The 18,597-nt window shown below is 52.6% G+C and overlaps 1 protein-coding gene across 4 annotated transcripts in view; it reads right to left on the bottom strand.

Annotated features, from left to right (window-relative positions):
• The window catches only part of HPN (hepsin), a 19,969-nt gene continuing 4,898 nt past the window's right edge, over positions 3,527-18,597 (bottom strand). The window contains exons 1-12 of one of the 4 annotated variants that reach the window (XM_021097149.1): positions 15,979-16,758; positions 15,779-15,880; positions 15,649-15,690; positions 9,532-9,661; positions 9,334-9,456; positions 9,146-9,186; positions 8,752-8,917; positions 8,460-8,650; positions 4,967-5,062; positions 4,632-4,774; positions 4,293-4,457; positions 3,527-3,872 (exon numbers count right to left, since the gene is read on the bottom strand). In XM_021097149.1, coding sequence (XP_020952808.1) covers positions 3,834-3,872; positions 4,293-4,457; positions 4,632-4,774; positions 4,967-5,062; positions 8,460-8,650; positions 8,752-8,917; positions 9,146-9,186; positions 9,334-9,456; positions 9,532-9,661; positions 15,649-15,690; positions 15,779-15,880; positions 15,979-16,450 — 1,710 coding nt within the window. In that variant the 5' untranslated portion in view covers positions 16,451-16,758 and the 3' untranslated portion in view covers positions 3,527-3,833. Of the gene's footprint in view, positions 3,873-4,292; positions 4,458-4,631; positions 4,775-4,966; positions 5,063-8,459; positions 8,651-8,751; positions 8,918-9,145; positions 9,187-9,333; positions 9,662-15,648; positions 15,691-15,778; positions 15,881-15,978; positions 16,775-18,597 lie in introns of those variants that run through there. The other 3 variants (XM_021097151.1, XM_021097148.1, XM_021097150.1) reach the window with 3 other exon arrangements.

Below are 18,597 nucleotides of genomic sequence, written 5' to 3'. Positions count from 1 at the left end.
GACATGATGGAGCAGAGTTGTCCCTGCACGTCCCCTTTTTGGAGCCACAGAATCCAGGAGTGTAATAAAATAGTTGTAACTTTACACCACAACGTTTGGGATGCTTCCTTATGCAGCAGTGGAACTGGGACAGCTGCTCAGGACATCACTGCAGTATTGATACAGTATTAGGTTTGCTGCAGAAGCTGAAATCCACCCTCTACTTGCAGCACTATGTGAACATTGACAATAATTATTTCTGAATGCAGAATTAACGGCCGTCACAATCATTGCTAATTAGGGTGGCAATTTACTTGCAGCATAACTCTGGTGGAAAAATAACTGTACATTTCTCCCTCAGCTTGACTGGGAGAATGCCAACTTACGAACCCCATATGGAGTTTTCCATTCCGAGTTACATCCAGGAGGCTTTCTATATTTGAAAGCGAATATTCAGATATAAACATTCACTATGAACGCAAAGCCTTGCTTGTATTCCTGAGATGGTTACATAAATTAGAAAAGATGGGCCAAATGCTTCTGGCTCGGAGATACCCAGCAATGACATGGAAGAAAGAGTTTTGATATTCGATCTTTCTGAAGACCAAAATCCACGTAGAGCTTCTAAGCAAGGCTGTGATCCTTATTATTATTTGTCTAGTGTCTGAGTGGTCCTTGTGTGTGTGGCAAGGTTAGAGGGAGCAGGAGGAGAAACAGAGGCCCACCCAGCCCTGTCCAACCAGAGACTAGTGAATGGCTGTGAGTGACTCACAATCCCCCACCCCAAGAGCAATAATTCAGGCAGAACACAGAGTGGCCTCCTCATTAACACCTTCCCAGCCGATCTTGGCTTTCTTTTTGGCCACACCTGAGGCATGCGGAAGTTCTCAGGCCAGGAATTAAATCCAAGCCACAGCAGTTACCCATGCCACAGTAGTGACAACACCAGGTCCTTAACTGCTAGGCCACCAGGGAACTCCCTATTGGCTTTTTTTTTTTTTTTTTTTTTTTTTTAGGGCCACACCTGCAGCATATGGAAGTTCCCAGGCTAGGGGTTGAATCAGAGCTGCAGCTGTTGGCCTACACCACAGCCACAGCAATGCCAGATCTGAGCAACGTCAACGTCTGTGACCTATACCACAGCTCCCAGCAACGCCAGGTCCTTATCCCACTGAGCGAGGCCAGAGATAGAACCCACATCCTCATGGATACTAGGAAGACTTGTTTTCACTGAGCCACAATGGGAACCCAGGTTTTTTTTTGAGAAGTCTCTTGATTTTTATTTTTTAAAAAAATTTTTGGAGTTCCCATCGTGGCTCAGTGGTTAATGAACCTGACTAGGAACCATAAGGTTGCAGGTTCGATCCCTGGCCTCGCTCAGTGGGTTAAGGATCTGTCTTTGCCGTGAGCTGTGGTGTAGGTTTTGCAGACGGGGCTTAGATCCCGTGTTGCTGTGGCTGCGGTGTAGCCTGGTGGCTACAGCTCTGAGTAGACCCCTAGCCTGGGAACCTCCATATGCCATGGGTGCAGCCCTAGAAAAGACAAAAAATTTTTTTTAATTAAAGTATAGTTGATTTTGGAGTTCCCGTCGTGGCGCAGTGGTTAACGAATCCGACTAGGAACCATGAGGTCGCGGGTTCGGCCCTGCCCTTGCTCAGTGGGTTAACGATCCGGCGTTGCTGTGAGCTGTGGTGTAGGTTGCAGACGCGGCTCGGATCCCGCGTTGCTGTGGCTCTGGCGTAGGCTGGTGGCTACAGCTCCGATTCGACCCTAGCCTGGGAACCTCCATATGCTGCGGGAGCGGCCCAAGAAATAACAACAACAACAACAACAACAACAAAAGACAAAAAAGACAAAAAAAAAAAAAAGTATAGTTGATTTACAATGTGGTGTCAATTTCTACTGTATGACAAAGAGACCCATTCAAATATATATATAACTTCTTTTTCTTATATCATCTTTCATCATGTTCTATCACAAGACATCAGACATAGTTCCCTGTGCTATACAATAGGAGCCCTATTGGCTTTTTTTTTTTTTTTTTTTTTTTTTTTGCTTTACAGGGCCGCACTTGTGACACATGGAGGTTCCCAAGGGTTGAATCGGAGCTGCAGCTACCAGCCTGCAACACAGCCACAGCCACACCAGATCCAAGCCGCACCTGCAACCTACACCACAGCTCACGGCAACGCCAGTTCTTAACCCACTGAGTGAGGCCAGGGATTGAACCTGTGTCCTCATGGATACTAGTCAGATTCGTTAACCGCTGAGCCATGACAGGAACTCCAGGTGCTGTATTTTTTTTTTCAGCTGACAATAATGCAAAATTTGACAGTCCCATCCACATAACAATTCATTTCTAATAAAACAATGTGCGAGTCAAGTCTTGAAGTAGATCTCCAACACAGCGCAGAACTGCACAGCCCATGCAGGCGGTTGTAAGACTGAGTGGAGATATGCAGCTGGGGAGTTCCTTATGGACAAAGCCATGGTGGAGACCCCCAAATCCTAGGGGACTTGTCCAGGGAGGGATGCTTGGAGCACTTTCTATACAGACAGTCTGTACAGTAGTCAAAGGCGCTTCCTGTGTCTGTTTATATTTTAAAAAATTGCTCCGGGGCTTGTAGTGGATGGACAACACGTTATAATTTTCATTACTGGAAGTCGGGAAACAGGCACCTGGTGGGCTTCCTGTGGAGCATCAGGTGTCCAGCCACACCTGGACCACAGGAGCCAGGAAACACCTTCACTTCTTGTAGTTTAGGGGGGCAGTGGTGCCCCCTGGTGGCCAAGAGAGTCCCCACAAGATCTGCAGATGCTCTGGCCCAGATGAAGAGATGGGAGTAGGGGTCTCAGGTATGTTCACAGGGCCTGGCTCTTTTGCCTCCACCCGGCAGGGCCTTGCTTCCTGTATTGATCCATGGTGGATGTCTTTTTTTTTTTTTTTTTTTTTTTTCTCACTGGGCATTTTTTTTCTGGAAACAGGACCTCATTTTCCTTTGAGGAATGTAATGCATATAGTCCTTGAGGCTCAAACCTCCGCCCCACCCCAGGCACAGGTGCATAGAGATTTGATGAGGGATGAGCACGTGACCCAAATCTGTCCAATGAGATCCAGGCCCAGGACTTTTTTTTTTTGGCTGTAGATAAGCAACAAGAAGGGAAGAAGCAACCTTTTTCCACTGGGGCTGCTAAGTGGTCTGTGGCATCTAACTCTAGAGTGTGAGTGGGTTGGGAGGACCTCTCTGACTCTGGTTGTGGGGCGCCCTGCTTGAAACGAGACTGACACAGAGAAAAGCAGATGTGAGCGAGGAAATGAGGCACAGTTCTGATGAAAATATGTGAGCAGCTGGATCCAGCAGTACCTGAAGCCAGAGGTGTCAGGGCATGTCCAATTAAATGAACCAATTAAGATCTTTTCTCTTAAGCCAACAGGAACTGGAGGATCACAATCCCTGCCTGATGTGTGCCGGGCCTTAATGGCTCTCTTCCCTCCCCAAAAAACGTCCTCATTTGCCGCTATACCTTTGCAAACCCAGAGACCATGTTAATCAAAACCATCTTTATTATTTAAAGAGCATCCTGTCATCAGGGGCACTAGATAGGGGCCCCCAGATGGCAGAACAATATTTACATGGGGGTCAGGAGGGTGAGGCTCGGGTGATGCCAGGGCTGAGTGGGCCCGCCACTGTGGAAGAGAGGACCTTGGAGGGAGGGTATCCTTGGACCTGTGGGCTGGGCCCAAGAAGAAAAATGTTCTATCCCAGGCCCAGGGTGAACCCCATCATGAGGGGCTGGAGCCACCTGGATCAGCTTGGGCCCTGGAGGCGAGCGCAGCGAGCAGAAGCCGCAGGTCAGAGCTGGGTCACCATGCCGCTGGCTTCGGAGTGAGTCTGGGGAGAGACAACTACGGGCTTCTGAGGTCTGACAGGCTTCCCCCTAAAGGCCCATGGCTGACCTCCCCTTCCCAGGAGCCCTCTGAAATGCACCTGTCTTTCAAGCCGGAGCATAGGTTTCCAGAAAACCCTGCCTCCCTTTCTCCCTTATTGATTTATTTTAGGGCTACACTTGTGGCATATGGAAGCTCCCAGGCTAGGGGTTGAATTGGAGCTGCAACTGCCAGCCTACACCACAGGTGGAAGCAACTTTGGATCCTTAACCCACTGAGTGAGACCGGGGATCAAACTAATATCCATCTTCATGGCTATTAGTTGGGTTCTTAACCCACTGAGCCACAGTGGGAACTCCCCCCTTTCTTGCTTGGTGTCCCAAACCCTCCTGCCCTCTGGCTCCCATCTGGACTCAAGTTTCACCTTTATGGCCTGGAAGATCCACTCCCGGAAGTCACTGACTTTGGTGTAGACGCCTGGCTTTTGGGCCAGGGCACAGCCGGTGCCCCAGCTCACGATGCCACACAGCCGCCAGCGTGGCGTCCGAGAGATGCTGTCCTCACACACGAAGGGGCCACCACTGTCACCCTGGTGGGGGAAGGAAGGCCAGGCTGGAGGCTGACACAGTTGGCCTGGAGGCCTCCCTGGAGGGCCATCGGCTGAGAGCCCTCCGGCCCTGAGATAGGGAGCCCAACCGCCCACTGCCCTGGGTCTCCATCCTTGGAGAGGCCAGGGACAGGCCTGCCCCACACAGTCCCTCACCTGGCAGGCGTCAATGCCACCCTCAGGGTAGCCGGCACAGAACATCTTGGGCTTGATCTGGTTTCCGTAGAAGTCGGGGCCATTGCAGACATCATTGCTGATTATGGGGACTCGGGCCTCCTGGAGCACCCCAGCCTGTTGGCCTGGGGGTGTGTGGGCAAGGCTGGCCGAAGCTGGGGAGCATGCACACCTCCCTCCCCTCCTGGTGCCCACCCGGGCTCCTCAGTGTCCCTACACCCTCAGGACAAGAGGCATTCAAGCCACCCGACCGCCCTTCCCCAGCCTGGTTCAGAATCTCCCTAAGGGTGGCTTCACAGGCAGAGGACAGGACTCACCGTAGTACTGCGTGTTGCCCCAGCCTGTCACCGTGCAGATCTTGCCGTCCACCAGGGCTTGGCCGGCAGCCGGGAGGCACACGGGCTGGATGTATTCTGTGGGAGAGACCACGCCAGTCCCGGCCCACCCCACCTGGCACAAACGTCCGTCCGGCAGCCTCCAGGGCCCCTGGCCCGTTTCCTCTGTTCTTTTGCAACAACCACAGCCGAAGCTGCCTTCTCCTGAGAGCTCACAAAGTACTAGGTACCTTCCTGGGGCAGTTCCTTTAATAGCCCATCAGCCTAGCAGAGTTCCCGGGTGGCTCAGCCGGTTGAGGATCTGGCATTGTCACTGCAGTGGCTTGGGTTGCTGTGGTGGGGCAGCTTCAGTCCCTAGTCTGGGAACTTCCACATACCTTGGGTGTAGCTAAAAAAAAAAAAAAAAAAAAAAAAAAAAAAGAGGAGTTCCCGTCGTGGCACAGTGGTTAAGGAATCGGGCTAGGAACCATGAGGTTGTGGGTTCGGTCCCTGCCCTTGCTCAGTGGATTAAGGATCCAGCGTTGCCGTGAGCTGTGGTGTAGGTTGCAGACGAGGCTCGGAGCCCGCGTTGCTGTGTCTCTGGTGTAGGCTGGCGGCTACAGCTCCGATTAGAACCCTAGCCTGGGAACCTCCATATGCCGCGGGAGCGGCCCAAGAAATAGCAAAAAAGACAAAAAAATAATAATAATTATAAAAAAATTTTAAAAAAATTAAAAATAAAAAAAAGAGAGCGAGAGAAAGGAAGGAGGGAGGGAGGGAGGGAAGAAAGAAAGAAAAAGGAAGGAAGGAAGGAAGGAAGGAGGGAGAAAACAAACCACAACCAAATATCCCCTCAGCCCAGGAGATGGGAGCTATTATTACCCCGTTTAAAGACAGGGAAATAAGGCCCCGTCACTTCTCCAAAGTTTCAGAATGAGCCAATGACAAAGCCAGAATTTGAACCCAGGTTGGCTCAATTTCCAAGCCTGTGGGGCTGCCCCTGCCAAGAGGGTGCCTCTGTGAGAAATCAAAAAGCCACCCTGTCCTGAGATATTGACTTCCACCTGTCAGAAAATGCCAATAAACATGCCAGTCTGTCCTGTTCCCAGTAAGAGGGGCGTCCCGGAGACAGGACATCCTTGTATGATGCACAACCCACCCACACAAGCGGCCCTGGCAGCCCAGCCTGCTGCCTGCCTGCTGGTGACTTCATCTGCCTGGGCTCAGAGATCCCAGGTGGGAAATGAAAATAACCATCTCCCCCCAGAGGTGTATCTTGAGAAATCGATGAGGCGGGGCACAGCATGCCTGGCTGATGGGAAACGCTCACGTAATTAGTAAGAGTAATAAACAACAATAGCAATGGTCGTTCATATTAACTGAGTGTTGGCATTGCTCTGGGCTCCTGACTCAGATTAACCCTTTCCATCATCTCAGTCATCTTCAAACGTCCTTAGAAAGATGAGAGACACTGAGGCACGGAGAGGCGAAGCCACATGCCCAACGTGGCAGAGCTGGCCTTGTTTGGTTCTAAAGAAAAACATGTACCACCCCCTTAAATGGAAAACCAGGAATCATGGATGATTAAGAAGAAAATAACCAGAAAAATCAGTATAATGCAAACCACAAAATGGTACCGACTCCCCTGGCAGCACAGCTGGGGGGCTTACAGGCATGGGTTCCAGCGTCAGGTGGCCTGAGCTCAAATCTTTGTCATTTGCCAGTTGGGGGCATTACTTACCTTCTCTGTGTTGGCACCTCTCCCCCTTGGGGGAAAACAGGATCATTAGAGAACCCACTCTTCCGGGGCTGCTGTGACAGCGAAATGCGTGCGTGCTGGGGACAGGCTGAGCGCGGTAGCTGCACACAGGGGGCGTGTGCAAGTGTCGGTGGTCATCCTATCACCGTTATTATTGTATTTTTCATCATTATTATTATCATACCACTGCCCGCGGAAGGCTCACCATCATCACTATTATTATTTTTTTAATATCTATTTATTTATTTAGTCTTTTCAGGCCCACACCTGCGGCATATGGAAGTTCCCAGGCTGGAGTCTAATCAAAGCTACAGCTGCCGGCCTACACCACAGCCACAGCCACACCGGATCCGAGCTGCGTCTGCGACCTACACCATGGCTCACAGCAATGCCGGATCCTTAATCCACTGAGCGAGGCCAGGAATCGAACCTGCATCCTCATGGATACTAGTCAGATTCGTTTCTGCTGAGCCACGACGGGAACTCCTTTTTTTGTTTTTGCTTTTGGTGTAGCCTTTGATTATTTTTATTACTCACTACTACTACGCTGTGGTTTTCCAAAAGCTGAAGCCCCACCGCCTGCTCTTTGACCAAAAGGCATGTGTTGGGCAGAAGTCCAAGATACATCGGCACCCAGGTGAGTTTTTCCTCATTGAGAACGAGGAAATACTCTGGAGAACTGTGGAAGGAATAACCACGGACTTCCTGACTCGTTCATATACTTTCCTTTTTCTTTCTTTCTTTCTTTTTGGTAACAGCTTTCCTGAACTAGAATTCACATATGTTCACCCACTTAAAGTGTACAGTGGTTTTTAGAGGGGTTTTAGGTACAGGCGTGCACCTGTCTTGCTGTAGGAACGTGCCACCACCACCACAACTAATTTTTAGGACAGTTTCGCCCTCTTCTTTACCTACGACCTCTCAATGTCCCCAGGCCGGCCCCACCTCCAGGGAACCATTAATAAACCATCTAACTCTACAGGTTTGCCTCTTCCAGACACGTCATATAAACGGAATCATGGAGCGTGTGGCTCTGTGCCCGATTTCTTTTGTAGCACATTGTGGCCCAGGGTCATCCACTGTGTAACCTGAATCAGCACTTCATTCCTTTTTATGGCCTGTTACCATTCCACCGGGTGGATCTAACACACTTTGTTTATTCCGCGTGTCAGATGGTAGACATCTGGGGTGTCTCCATCTTTTTTTTTTTTTCTTTTTTCTGTCTTTTGTCTTTTTAGGGCTGCACCCACCGGCATGTGGAAGTTCCCAGGCTAGGGGTCTAATCAGAGCTACAGCCGCCGGCCTAGGCCACAGCTCACAGCAACACTGGATCCTTAACCCACTGAGCGAGGCCAGGGATCGAACCTGCAACCTCACGGTTCCTAGTCGGATTCGTTTCCGCTGCGCCACGACGGGAACTCCCTCCATCTTTTTCCTACTGCAAATAATGCAGCAATGAACACTGCGTGCTAGTTTTTGTGTGGCTATGGGTCTTCATTTCGTTGGGGTGTGTCTAGGAGCGGATTGCTGGGCCGAATGATAACTTGTGCTTAAATATTTGAAGAATCGCCGCATGATTTTCCCGAATGGCTGCACCAATGGTTCCCAGCCGATGAATGCCCAGCCTGTACCTCTCGAGATGGTTTCCCTCACCATCACGGATTCCCAAGCCCCAGCCCCTCCTCTGTCGTCCTGGCCCCGGGAGTCCCCAAGGCCAAGGATCGGTCCCTGAGTTACCTGTGAGGACCAGGGAGCTGGAGAGGTGGACCAGGGCGATATCATTGCTGTTCTCCTCGCTGTTGGGGTCTCGAAAGGGGAGATAGTCCCCATGGTAGATCACCGCCTGCACCCCCATCTGCAGGCCGTGGGGTGAGGTCTGGGCCACAGCACCGGCGAATACTCGCCATCGAGACAGGACCCGGTTCCGCCTACCAGGGATAGGAGGGGAGGGTGGCCGCCTGCCTGGGCACAACCTCCCCTACCTCGCCACTCCCCTACCTCCCCCCTTGGTGCCGTGGGGGGTACTCACTCGGGGAAGCAGTGGGCGGCTGTCAGCACCCAGTCTTTGGAGAGCAGGGATCCCCCACAGAGGTGTGCTCCGTCGTAGCGAAGACTGACTTGCCACGGCCACCGGCCCAGGCTGGTGTCCTGACCGCCCACAATGCGATCCACGGGCAGCTTCCTATGGCCGCAGTCTGTGGGAGGCGGGTGGTCAGGGGCAGGCGGAGGCCTGGACCCACTGCCCCAGGTGGCTCTGAGAGGTCATGGCCCACTCTGGGGAGAGGGAGGGGACACAACCCTAGCCTCAGGGGTCTGCGGGAACAGGGGTCTGAGGAGACACAGCCCCATCCTTGGGGACCTAGGGGGACATGACCCTGCCTTGGGGGGGTCTCAGAAGAGGGCTCTGAGTTACAGGGTCTCACCTTGGCATGTGGTTGCCAGGAAATGGCCCCTGGGACAGTCGCTGTGAGAGAGGCAGGGATGGAGACGCAGAGAGAGACAAAGAGAGGCCAATTAAGAGGGGTAAGAGGCCCAGGGGAGCACGGCTGTGGGTGCCCGGAAGGCCTTGGGGCCCGCGGTGTGCGCCCTGCCTGCCCACCGCCCTCCTCACCACACGGAGAGGACCTCAAGCAGCCTCCGGGCCTGCGGCAGCCTCCCCTCATCCACACAGAAGAAGCCCGACGTGCCGTTGGCGCCCGCAGTCCGCACATCCAGCTCTGAGTGGGTCAGTGACCTGGGCGGGGCAGGGGTCAGGCCTGCAGCCCCCCGCCCTCCCGGCCCCCCCCCGCCCCCAGGGGCACCCCAGTACCTGAGGAAGCCCATCTCCTCGCAGCTGAGCCCTGCCACCCTGGCGTTGGAGCGCGAGGAGCACAGCAGGCGCCACGTGCCCTCCGTCTCATCAAACACGGTGAGCCGAGAATCCCCGGGGCCGACCTGCACTGCAGGGCGACAGGACAACCGCCTGGGTCACCTACCCGCCAGAGCCCTCCCCGCCTGGTCTCCCTCCTCGGGGGTCTAGCCTTGAATCCCTGCAGGCCTGATCAGCGTGCCCGGGGGCCCCCCTCATTTGTGACAGCTTCTGGTCAAGTCCAATCAAAGATCCGGGGCCCTGGGACCAGCTGCCCGGCCAGGAACCAGGGGACTTTCTCCTGCCTCGTGGATTCCTAAGCTGGTTGCCCCTGAGCTGGAAATCTAGAACTTTTCCGGAACATTTGGAAAGAGGGGAAGGGTTTAAAGCAAGCTCCCAGGAGAACGGATCTCCTGGGGCCCATCTGTGCCCCCAGGAGGGAAAAATAAGCCAACATGGGGTAAACTAAGAGATTTCTGATAAGATGTTTAAAGGCCCTTGATGGAGTCAAGCTGGAAGAACCTCCAAAATTGCTGCTGACATCAGTTACTCATTTCCCTTTTTGTTTAGCCAGTTTCTTCATTTTTCCTTTTGTCTTCTGCAGCCAAAAGACTCCTGACTAAACTAACACACTGCCAATTCTTTTTTCTTCTTTTTAGGGCCACACCTGCAGCATATGGAATTTCCCAGACCAGGGGTCGAATTGGAGCTGCAGCAGCCAGCCTACAGCCACAGCAATGCCAGATCCAAGCCGCGCCTGCGACCCATGCCACCACTTGAGGCAACCCCGGATACTTAACCCACTGAGCAAGGCCAGGGATTGAACCTGCATCCTCACGGATACTATGTCAGGTTCTTAACCCCCTGAGCCACAACAGGAACTCCACACTGCCAAAATATTTAAATAGACTTCCTATGGTCTTAAAAAAAAAAAAAAAAAAAAAAAAAAAAGAATAACTATCTTTTTCATCAGGACTCTCAGAGCCTTGAATACACACTAAATTGCACGATAATTCTGCAAGCAGAGATGCAGGATTCATTCAGCCATTCATTCAACAAGAGTTAACTAGACACAAACTCCAGGGCCAGTCCTATGTGGAATGATGCTGGGGACAAAAAGATGACCAAAACAGCCCTGGACTATGTCTGCAGCCATAGTCCAAGCCAAAGTCTGCAGGTGGGGGAGACAGAGAGCAATTAAAAAAAAAAAGTCACCCACATGAGCAAACACCTCATCACAAGCTGGAGAAGGGGTGGGGCGGAGACACACAGCCAGGCTGGAGGGAGCTGAGAGGGCATTCCTCGTGCATGGGGCTTATTGTGTTGGGAAGGGATGCTCCCTTCAGCCCCTCGCACGTGGCCAGAGGACCCTTGACCACGCCTGAGCCAGGTCACAGCCCTTAGGCGTATTTATTTACATTTAGCAAACACTCAGCATGTGCCAGGTTCTATTTTGGGCAGGGAACAGATCAGACAAAATCCCCAGCTCTGGGGAGCTTGAAGCCAGTAGGTGAGCTGGATCACAACAGGGACGGAGGAGTGAAATAGACGGTGTGTCATAAAAGAAGAAGTGGCCAGGGAGAGAAATCGAACTTGACAGAGGCAGGGGAGGGCTGGCACGGGGTGGGGGGCAGGGGAGGTTGCCCTTTCCAACAGGTAGGCAGGGAACGCTTCCCTGAGAAGGTGGTGTGCAGCCACCTGAAGGAGGTGAGAAGGAGGTGAGGGAACAGAGAACTAGGCCGAGGGAACTGCAAGGGCAAGGATCCCAAGGTTGCTCGGGGTGGGGGTGGGGGGTTGAGGATCAGTGAAGAGGCTGGAGCAGAGTGGGGGAGGGGATCGGACATGGAAGACAAGACTAGACCGAACCAGGACTTTTTTTTTTTTTTTTGTCTTTTTGCCTTTTCTAGGGCCGCTTCTGTGGCATATGAAGACTCCCAGGCTAGGGGTCCAATCAGAGCTGTAGCCACCGGCCTACGCCAGAGCCACAGCAAACGCGGGATCCGAGCCGCGTCTGCGACCTACACCACAGCTCACGGCAACGCTGGATCCTTAACCCACTGAGCAAGGCTAGGGATCGAACCCTCAACCTCATGGTTCCTAGTCGGATTCGTTTCCACTGAGCCACGATGGGAACTCCCAAATTCTTATTTTTAAATGACTTCTTGATGCTCCAGAAATGTGATTTCCAGAAAGCATAAGGCTTCAGAAAAGATGGTCACTTTATGGATGTATTTAGAGGGAGGAGCAGAGGGAGGTAGCAGGGAATAGCGAAAGCCCCCTCCAAGTTTTTTTAAAGCTACATTCTGGGCCATTTTTTTCTCCTTTTAAACTCTTTATTTTCATTTGTATTATTTTCAGCAATGCAAAAAGTATGTTTTGGGTCACCTGGTTTGCTTACCAAATCGCCTGATCTATTTAGAGGTGTGAACATCCCAGAAAAGTGAGGTGGGGAATATCGTTTCTGGGTTGTTTTTGTTTGTTCGTTTTGTAACTTCCCCGAGATTTTGAAAAACCCAAGTATAATGGAAGCGCAAGGTACCAGGGTCGGGCAGAGCCAGGTCTGAATCATGGCCTGGTTCCTTTCCAGCTGGAGGCCCAGGACAAGTTGGTTCAGCTCAGCCATTTGTCCCCATGCTTATTTATTAAGCCAAGATTTCCTGTGCGCCTACTATGCGCCAGACACTGTCTGGGGTAGGGAAACAAAATGCGCTGCCCTCCTGAAATTCACCTGGGGTAAAGTTTTCCCCCAGGGGCGGCAGGATGGCTATGGGTGGGGGGAGCATGGAGTCTGGGGACAGAAAGGTCCTGCTCAGAAAAGTTAAAGCCTGTGTGAAAACACACAAAAAGGGGAGTTCCTTTTGTGGCTCAGTGGTTAACGATCCCTGCTAGGATCCATGAGGATGTGGGTTCGATCCCTGGCCTCACGCAGTGGGTTAAGGATCAGGCGTTGCCGTGAGCTATGGTGTAGGTTGCAGATGTGGCTCGGATCCCAAGTTGCTGGGGCTGTGGTGTAGGCTGGCAGCTGCAGCTCTGATTTGACCCCTGGCCTGGGAACTCCCATATGCCTCTGGCTCAGCCCTAAAAAGAAAAGAAAAGAAAAGAAAAGACACAAAAAGCCACTGATACTCAGAGAGGGCAGGGCAGGTGTGAGTCTTAGCTTGGCCAGCAGGGACGGTGCTGCCTCGGGTGTGAGCAGGGAAGAGGGGCTGAGCAAAGGTTGTGGTGCCAGGAGGCATGAGAGCAGCCCATGGACTGGAGCCTGAGGGGCGCTGGAAGCTAGCAGGAGGTGAGAGTAGAGAGGGGCCTGCACCCTAGCAGCCTCGGAGCCCCCAGGAGTTGGGATTTTTAGCCCAATGCAAGTGGGGAGCCATGGAGGGCCCGCCAGCAGGCACATCACCCTCCTGCCCAGCCATCTATTCTACGTACAGACTCAGGCAGGTCAGTTCACTTCACTGGGCCTCAGTGTCCCCCATCTGCAAAATGGGGGTGATGAGCAGAGCCCCACATCACAGGGCTCTTGTGCAGAGGCTTGCACCTGGACCTGGTGTAGGTGGTCCCTATGGCCACTCACTGGGCTATATCTTGAGACACTATAGAATATAGCAGTTCAGCACAAGAGCTGGATCTAAGCTGCCTGGATTCTGATCCCAGCGACCTGGAGCAAGTCACCTCATCTTTTCACACCTCGTTTCCCCACATTAAAATGGCCTGTGGAGGAGTTCCCGTTGTGGCACAGTGGTTAACGAATTCGACTAGGAACCATGAGGTTGCGGGTTCGATCCCTGGCCTTGCTCTGTGGGTTAAGGATCTGGCATTGCCGTGAGCTGTGGTGTAGGTTGCAGACGCGGCTCGGATCCCACGTTGCTGTGGCTCTGGCGTAGGCTGGCGGCTACAGCTCCGATTAGACCCCTAGCCTGGGAACCTCCATGTGCCATGGGAGTGGCCCAAGAAATGGCAAAAAGGCAAAAAAAAAAAAAAAAAAAAAAAAGATGGGCTGTGGTGAGGCTTTAATGGATTAACACCTGCCCAGAGGCCCATGCCTGGCACAGGTAATTCTCTCTAAGTGACCTTGCTGTTGACTTTGCTGGCCTGGATGTTCACTTCTTCTCCTAATGCGAGCCGAGTCCTTGATGAAATTAGATGAGGCTCATGGGAGTGAAAAAAGCATCCCATCACCCAATTTCCCTTTTCTTTCTCTCTTTTTTCTTTTTCTTTTTAGGGCTGCACCTGCAACATATAGAGGTTCCAAGGCTAGGGGTGGGATCAGCGCTGTAGTGGCCAGCCTACGCCACAGCCACAGCAATGCCAGATCCGAGCGGCATCCATGACCTACACCGCACCTCACAGCAACACCAGATCCTTAACCCGCTGAGCGAGGCCAGGATCAAACCTACATCCTCACAGACACTGTGTCGGGTTCTTAACCCGCTGCGCCACAACGGGAACTCCCCAACTTTGTTTTTCTTCCTGCTGCCCTGGGCCATGGAACAGCTGCTTGCAGTGGGCCTTTGGGAAGATTCGCTCATTCATTCCATCCTCAGCATCTGCATCTATTTATTTGTTTTGGCTGCAGCGTGCAGTAGCTTGACATGGGATCTCAGTTCCCAGAACCGGATTGAACCCTGGTGGCATCGATGAAAGCACCAAGTCCTAACCACCAGACCGCCAGGAAACTCCCTGCATCTCTTTATTAGTGTGACTGTTCCTTGCCTCCTGCCTGCAGACACATCACTACCAGCCAAGTCCAAGAGCTACCCCTCGCCCCATCAATGACCAGCTGCGTGTCCTTCTGGTGCTCTGTCCACATCTGCAAATGGGGCCAATAACCACAGCCACCTCCAAGCAGAGCTGGAAAGGTTGGCTGAATTCACAAGGCACCTCCCAGACACATTTTTTTTTTTTTTTTTGTCTTTTGTCTTTTGTTGTTGTTGTTGCTATTTCTTGGGCCGCTCCCGCGGCATATGGAGGTTCCCAGGCTAGGGATTGAATCAGAGCTGTAGCCACCGGCCTACGCCAGAGCCACAGCAACGCGTGATCCGAGCCTACACCACAGCTCACGGCAACGCCGGATCGTTAACCCACTGAGCAAGGGCAGGAACCGAACCCGAAACCTCATGGTTCCTAGTCGGATTCGTTAACCACTGCGCCACGACGGGAACTCCCTCTCAGACACATTTTGACCACGTCCTGCAATAAGAAACACATTTTTACATTCTGAGGTAGCCCTGAACTTCTGTTTCCTCAGGTGAACAATAGCCTTGCTCTAAGCCTCAATTTCCCCATCTGTCAAATCGAGAGAATGAGTCCCACCTTCATAAAAGCAAAAGAAAAGATTTCAAAATTTTTCTTATTGAGAGAGATGCACACTGATTTTTTTTTTCTTTTTCCACGCTGGAAACACATGGAACTTCCCAGGTCAGGGACTGAACCTGCACCACACAGCAGCGTCCAGAGCCACAGAGGTGAGAACACAGAAGCCTTAACCCGCTAGGCCATCAGAGAATTCCCTGATATTTTTTAATTGATTCTGTTTCATACCTTTTAGTTTTATTCTTTTTTTCATACTTTTTTAAAATGTGATTCTCAACTCATTCATTTCATGATGCCCTAATGGATAACACAGAGTCTGAAAAACACGGGGTTAGACAGATTAAGCGCTTACAGCACCACCTGTCCAGGGCAGGCCCTCAACATCAGTGCATGAGCACCCCAGCATTCCTGCAGGCATTCTTACATTCATTCAAAAAAATCCCTTCATTGAGGAGTTCCAGTTGTGGCTCAGTGGGTTAAGGACCTGACATTGTCTCTGTGAGGATGCAGGTTCCATCCCTGGCCTGTCTCAGTGGGTTAAGGATCCAGTGTCGCCATAAGCTGCAGTACAGGTCGCAGATGCAGCTTGAATATGGTGTTGCCATGGCTGTGGCAGAGGCTGGCAGCTGCAGCTCTGATTGGACCCCCTGGCCGAGAAACCGCAGGTGTGGCCATCAAAAGAAAAGCAAAGAAAATCTCTTCCTTGGGTTCCCACCAGGTACGGGTTTCCTCCAGGGCTCAGAGAGGGAGCCAGACTGCTCTGCTCACCTGGATACAGCGGCTCCTGATCACTCCTGAGTAGAACGGTCACTGCAGAGAAGGCAGAGGTGAGGGCAGGCAGGCTGGGGGCCGCAGGGGGCAGGGGAAGGTGGAGGCGCAGGGGTCCGTCCACGCTCACCAATGGCCCAGGACGCTGCCCCAATGCCTGTCAGGAGCAGCACGGTCCCCACAGTGAGAGCTGCCACCTTGGGTCCGGAGCAGCATGACACAGGCTGGCCACCTGCAAGAGACACCATGCTGGGGCCACTGCCAGATCTGTCCTCTCCACAGCCGGATCTGGGCCCCGGGCCAGCTCCGCCCTGCCCCCCCAGGGCTCACGGAGCACGCCTGAGTCTGCCATGCCCGGGCCCAGTTTCCTGTCCGTCCCCTGCGGCAAGGACAACCAGGTGTCCAGCCCCCCAAGGGTTCCAGCTGGGAAGGGGCGTGGCTGGGCCAGCTGCCACCCTCCCTGCCTGCATTCCTGGCACTTAGGACACGTTCTCCTCCCAATGACGCTGCGCTTCTGAGTCTCCTTCATCACCCTGCGCCCTGTTTTCTTGGACCTCTTCCTTCTGCTAACTTTCCCAGAGCTTCTTGGAATGACCCTTGACCTTTGCCCTCTTGACAGCTCTCCTCCCTGCTTTTTGGCATTTCCTACGGCCTTGTTTCTTTCTGCTGTTCCGGACTCTCTGGCCCTGGGAACTCCGTCCCAAGACCAGAACCCGCTCAAAGGATCCAGCGTCAAGGTCAAAGTGGCCCCTGAAGGCTGAGAATCTACATTTGGAAATTCGCCGTCCTCACTGAAAATCATGTGTTTTAGGTACTTGCCTGGGACCCTGGGCAGGTGGCATCCTCTCTTTGAGCCTCAGCCTCCTCATCTATTGAAGGAGCATCCACCTAGCACTCACCTCTAGAAATAACACTCGGAAGTTCTTTTCAGTAATAATAATAGCCATACGCTTATCAGATGCTTCAGGTGCCAAGTGCTGCTCTGAATGCATTAACGTATCCAGTCCTTATCTCCATTAAGATTCCCATACTTCAGGCAGGGAACACGGAGGCTCAGAGAAGTGAAGTCACCTGCCCAAGGTGACTCAGCCAGGAAGTGGCAGCGGAGTCCTGAACCCTGGGCAGATCTGGCTCTGGGGCCCAAGAGTGCAACTGCTGAGCCATGTGGTGCTCCCCACACTGTGGTGCCTGGCATATAGCAAGTTCTCAATAAACACTTTTTTTTTTTTGGTCTTTTTAGGGCCATACCCACCAATAGAAGTTCCCAGGGTAGGGGTTGAATTAGAGCTGCAGCTGCTGGCCTACACCACAGCCACAGCAACGTAGGATCCTTAACCCACTGAGTGAGGGCAGGGATCGAACCCATGTCCTCATGGATACCAGTTGGGTTCATTACCACTGAGCCACAACAGGAACTCCAATCAACACTTTTAAATCTTTGGAGCTATGTGGTCCTGGGCAGCTCCCTGTACCTCTCTGGGCCTCAGTTTTCTCATCAGTAAAATGGGGCTTTATTCATTCATTGTCCTATGGAGCATTCACTGTGTACCTGGCACCCTTCTAGGCTCTAGGGATAAGTCCCCAAACAAGACAGATGAGATGCTGGCTCTCAGGAAGCTCACATTCTCATGTGCGGAGGGGAAACCTAAGCAAGTAAACAAATAAATGAATGAGATAACATCCAGATTGTGGCAAAATCTATAAAGAAAATAATGCAGGGAGTTTCCATCATGGCTCAGCAGTTAACAAACCCGACTAGCATTCATGAGGACACAGGTTTGATTCCTGGCCTCAATCAGTGGGTTAAGGATTCAGCGTTGCTGTGAGCTGTGGCATAGGCCAGCAGCGACAGCTCGGATCGACCCCTAGCCTGGGAACCTCCATATGCCTCAGGTGCGGCCCTGAACATACACAAACACACACACAAAAGACAAAAAAAAAAAAAAAAAAAAAAGAATGCAGGTTGGGGGCAGCAGGTGTTCTGTGGGTGATCAGGGAGGCCCCCTACCCCCAAATCAAGAAGTGACTCTTGAGCTGAGAGTTGAAGGGTGAGGCCGGCCAAGCACAGAGCTCCCATGAGGGCACGGCGGGCAGAGAGCACAGCATAGGCAAAGGCCTTGGGGCAAGAATAAGCATGACGGGTTAGAGGGCAAGAGAGGCCACTGATGCGGCCGGAATGGCATGAGCTTGGAGCAGTCAGTGGGACCAGGGCTGGGGCCAGCTGGGGAGGCCTGGCAGCCCACAGAGAAGAGGGATTTTATTCCCAGTGCAACAGGAGCCCTGGGGCCAAAAAGCCAACCCTTTCGCTAGGGATCGTGGGAAGACCAAAGAGAAGAGACAGCTGAAAGCCTTTGCCGGGCCTGGCACGCGCCTGACCGCCCTTGGCATCTGCGAGGCCCTCCCAGCTCTCCAGTCTGTGTCATGGCAGTATGGTCGATGGGCACAGGGCCAGCCCAGCACCCAGGACGGAGCAGGGAGCAGCCCAGGATCTTCCTGGGAGGATGACTGTCTGAGTGTCTTAAGAATATGAGAGCCCAGCCATTGCCTTCACGGCACTCCTCCGTCCAGAGAGGGCCCAGGGGGCCAGGCCTGCCCAGTCCCTGCTGGCTGACCCCACCCTGTCTCCCTGAGGAGGGCCTCTCAGTCCCCGTCCCCCAATCATTTTCCTGGTTCCAGTGGGAGTCCTGGCTCCCCAGGCTGTCAGGCTGGTCCTAATTCCTTTCTTTCTTTTTTTTCCTTTCTCTTCCTCTTTTTTTCTTTTTAGGGCCCACCTGGGGCATATGGAGGTTCCCAGGCTAGGGGTCGAATCGGAACTGTATCTGCCAGCCCACACCACAGCCACAGCAACGCCAGATCCGAGCTGCTTCTGTGACCTACACCACAGCTCATGACAACACCAGATCCTTAACCCACTGAGCGAGGCCAGGGATGGAAGCCACATCATCATGG

The sequence above is a fragment of the Sus scrofa genome, chromosome 6 (genome assembly GCF_000003025.6).
Source record: "Sus scrofa isolate TJ Tabasco breed Duroc chromosome 6, Sscrofa11.1, whole genome shotgun sequence".
NCBI classification, from domain to species: domain Eukaryota; kingdom Metazoa; phylum Chordata; class Mammalia; order Artiodactyla; family Suidae; genus Sus; species Sus scrofa.
Note: the sequence above shows the minus strand (reverse complement) of the source record. Positions and strands in the feature narration are given on the sequence as shown.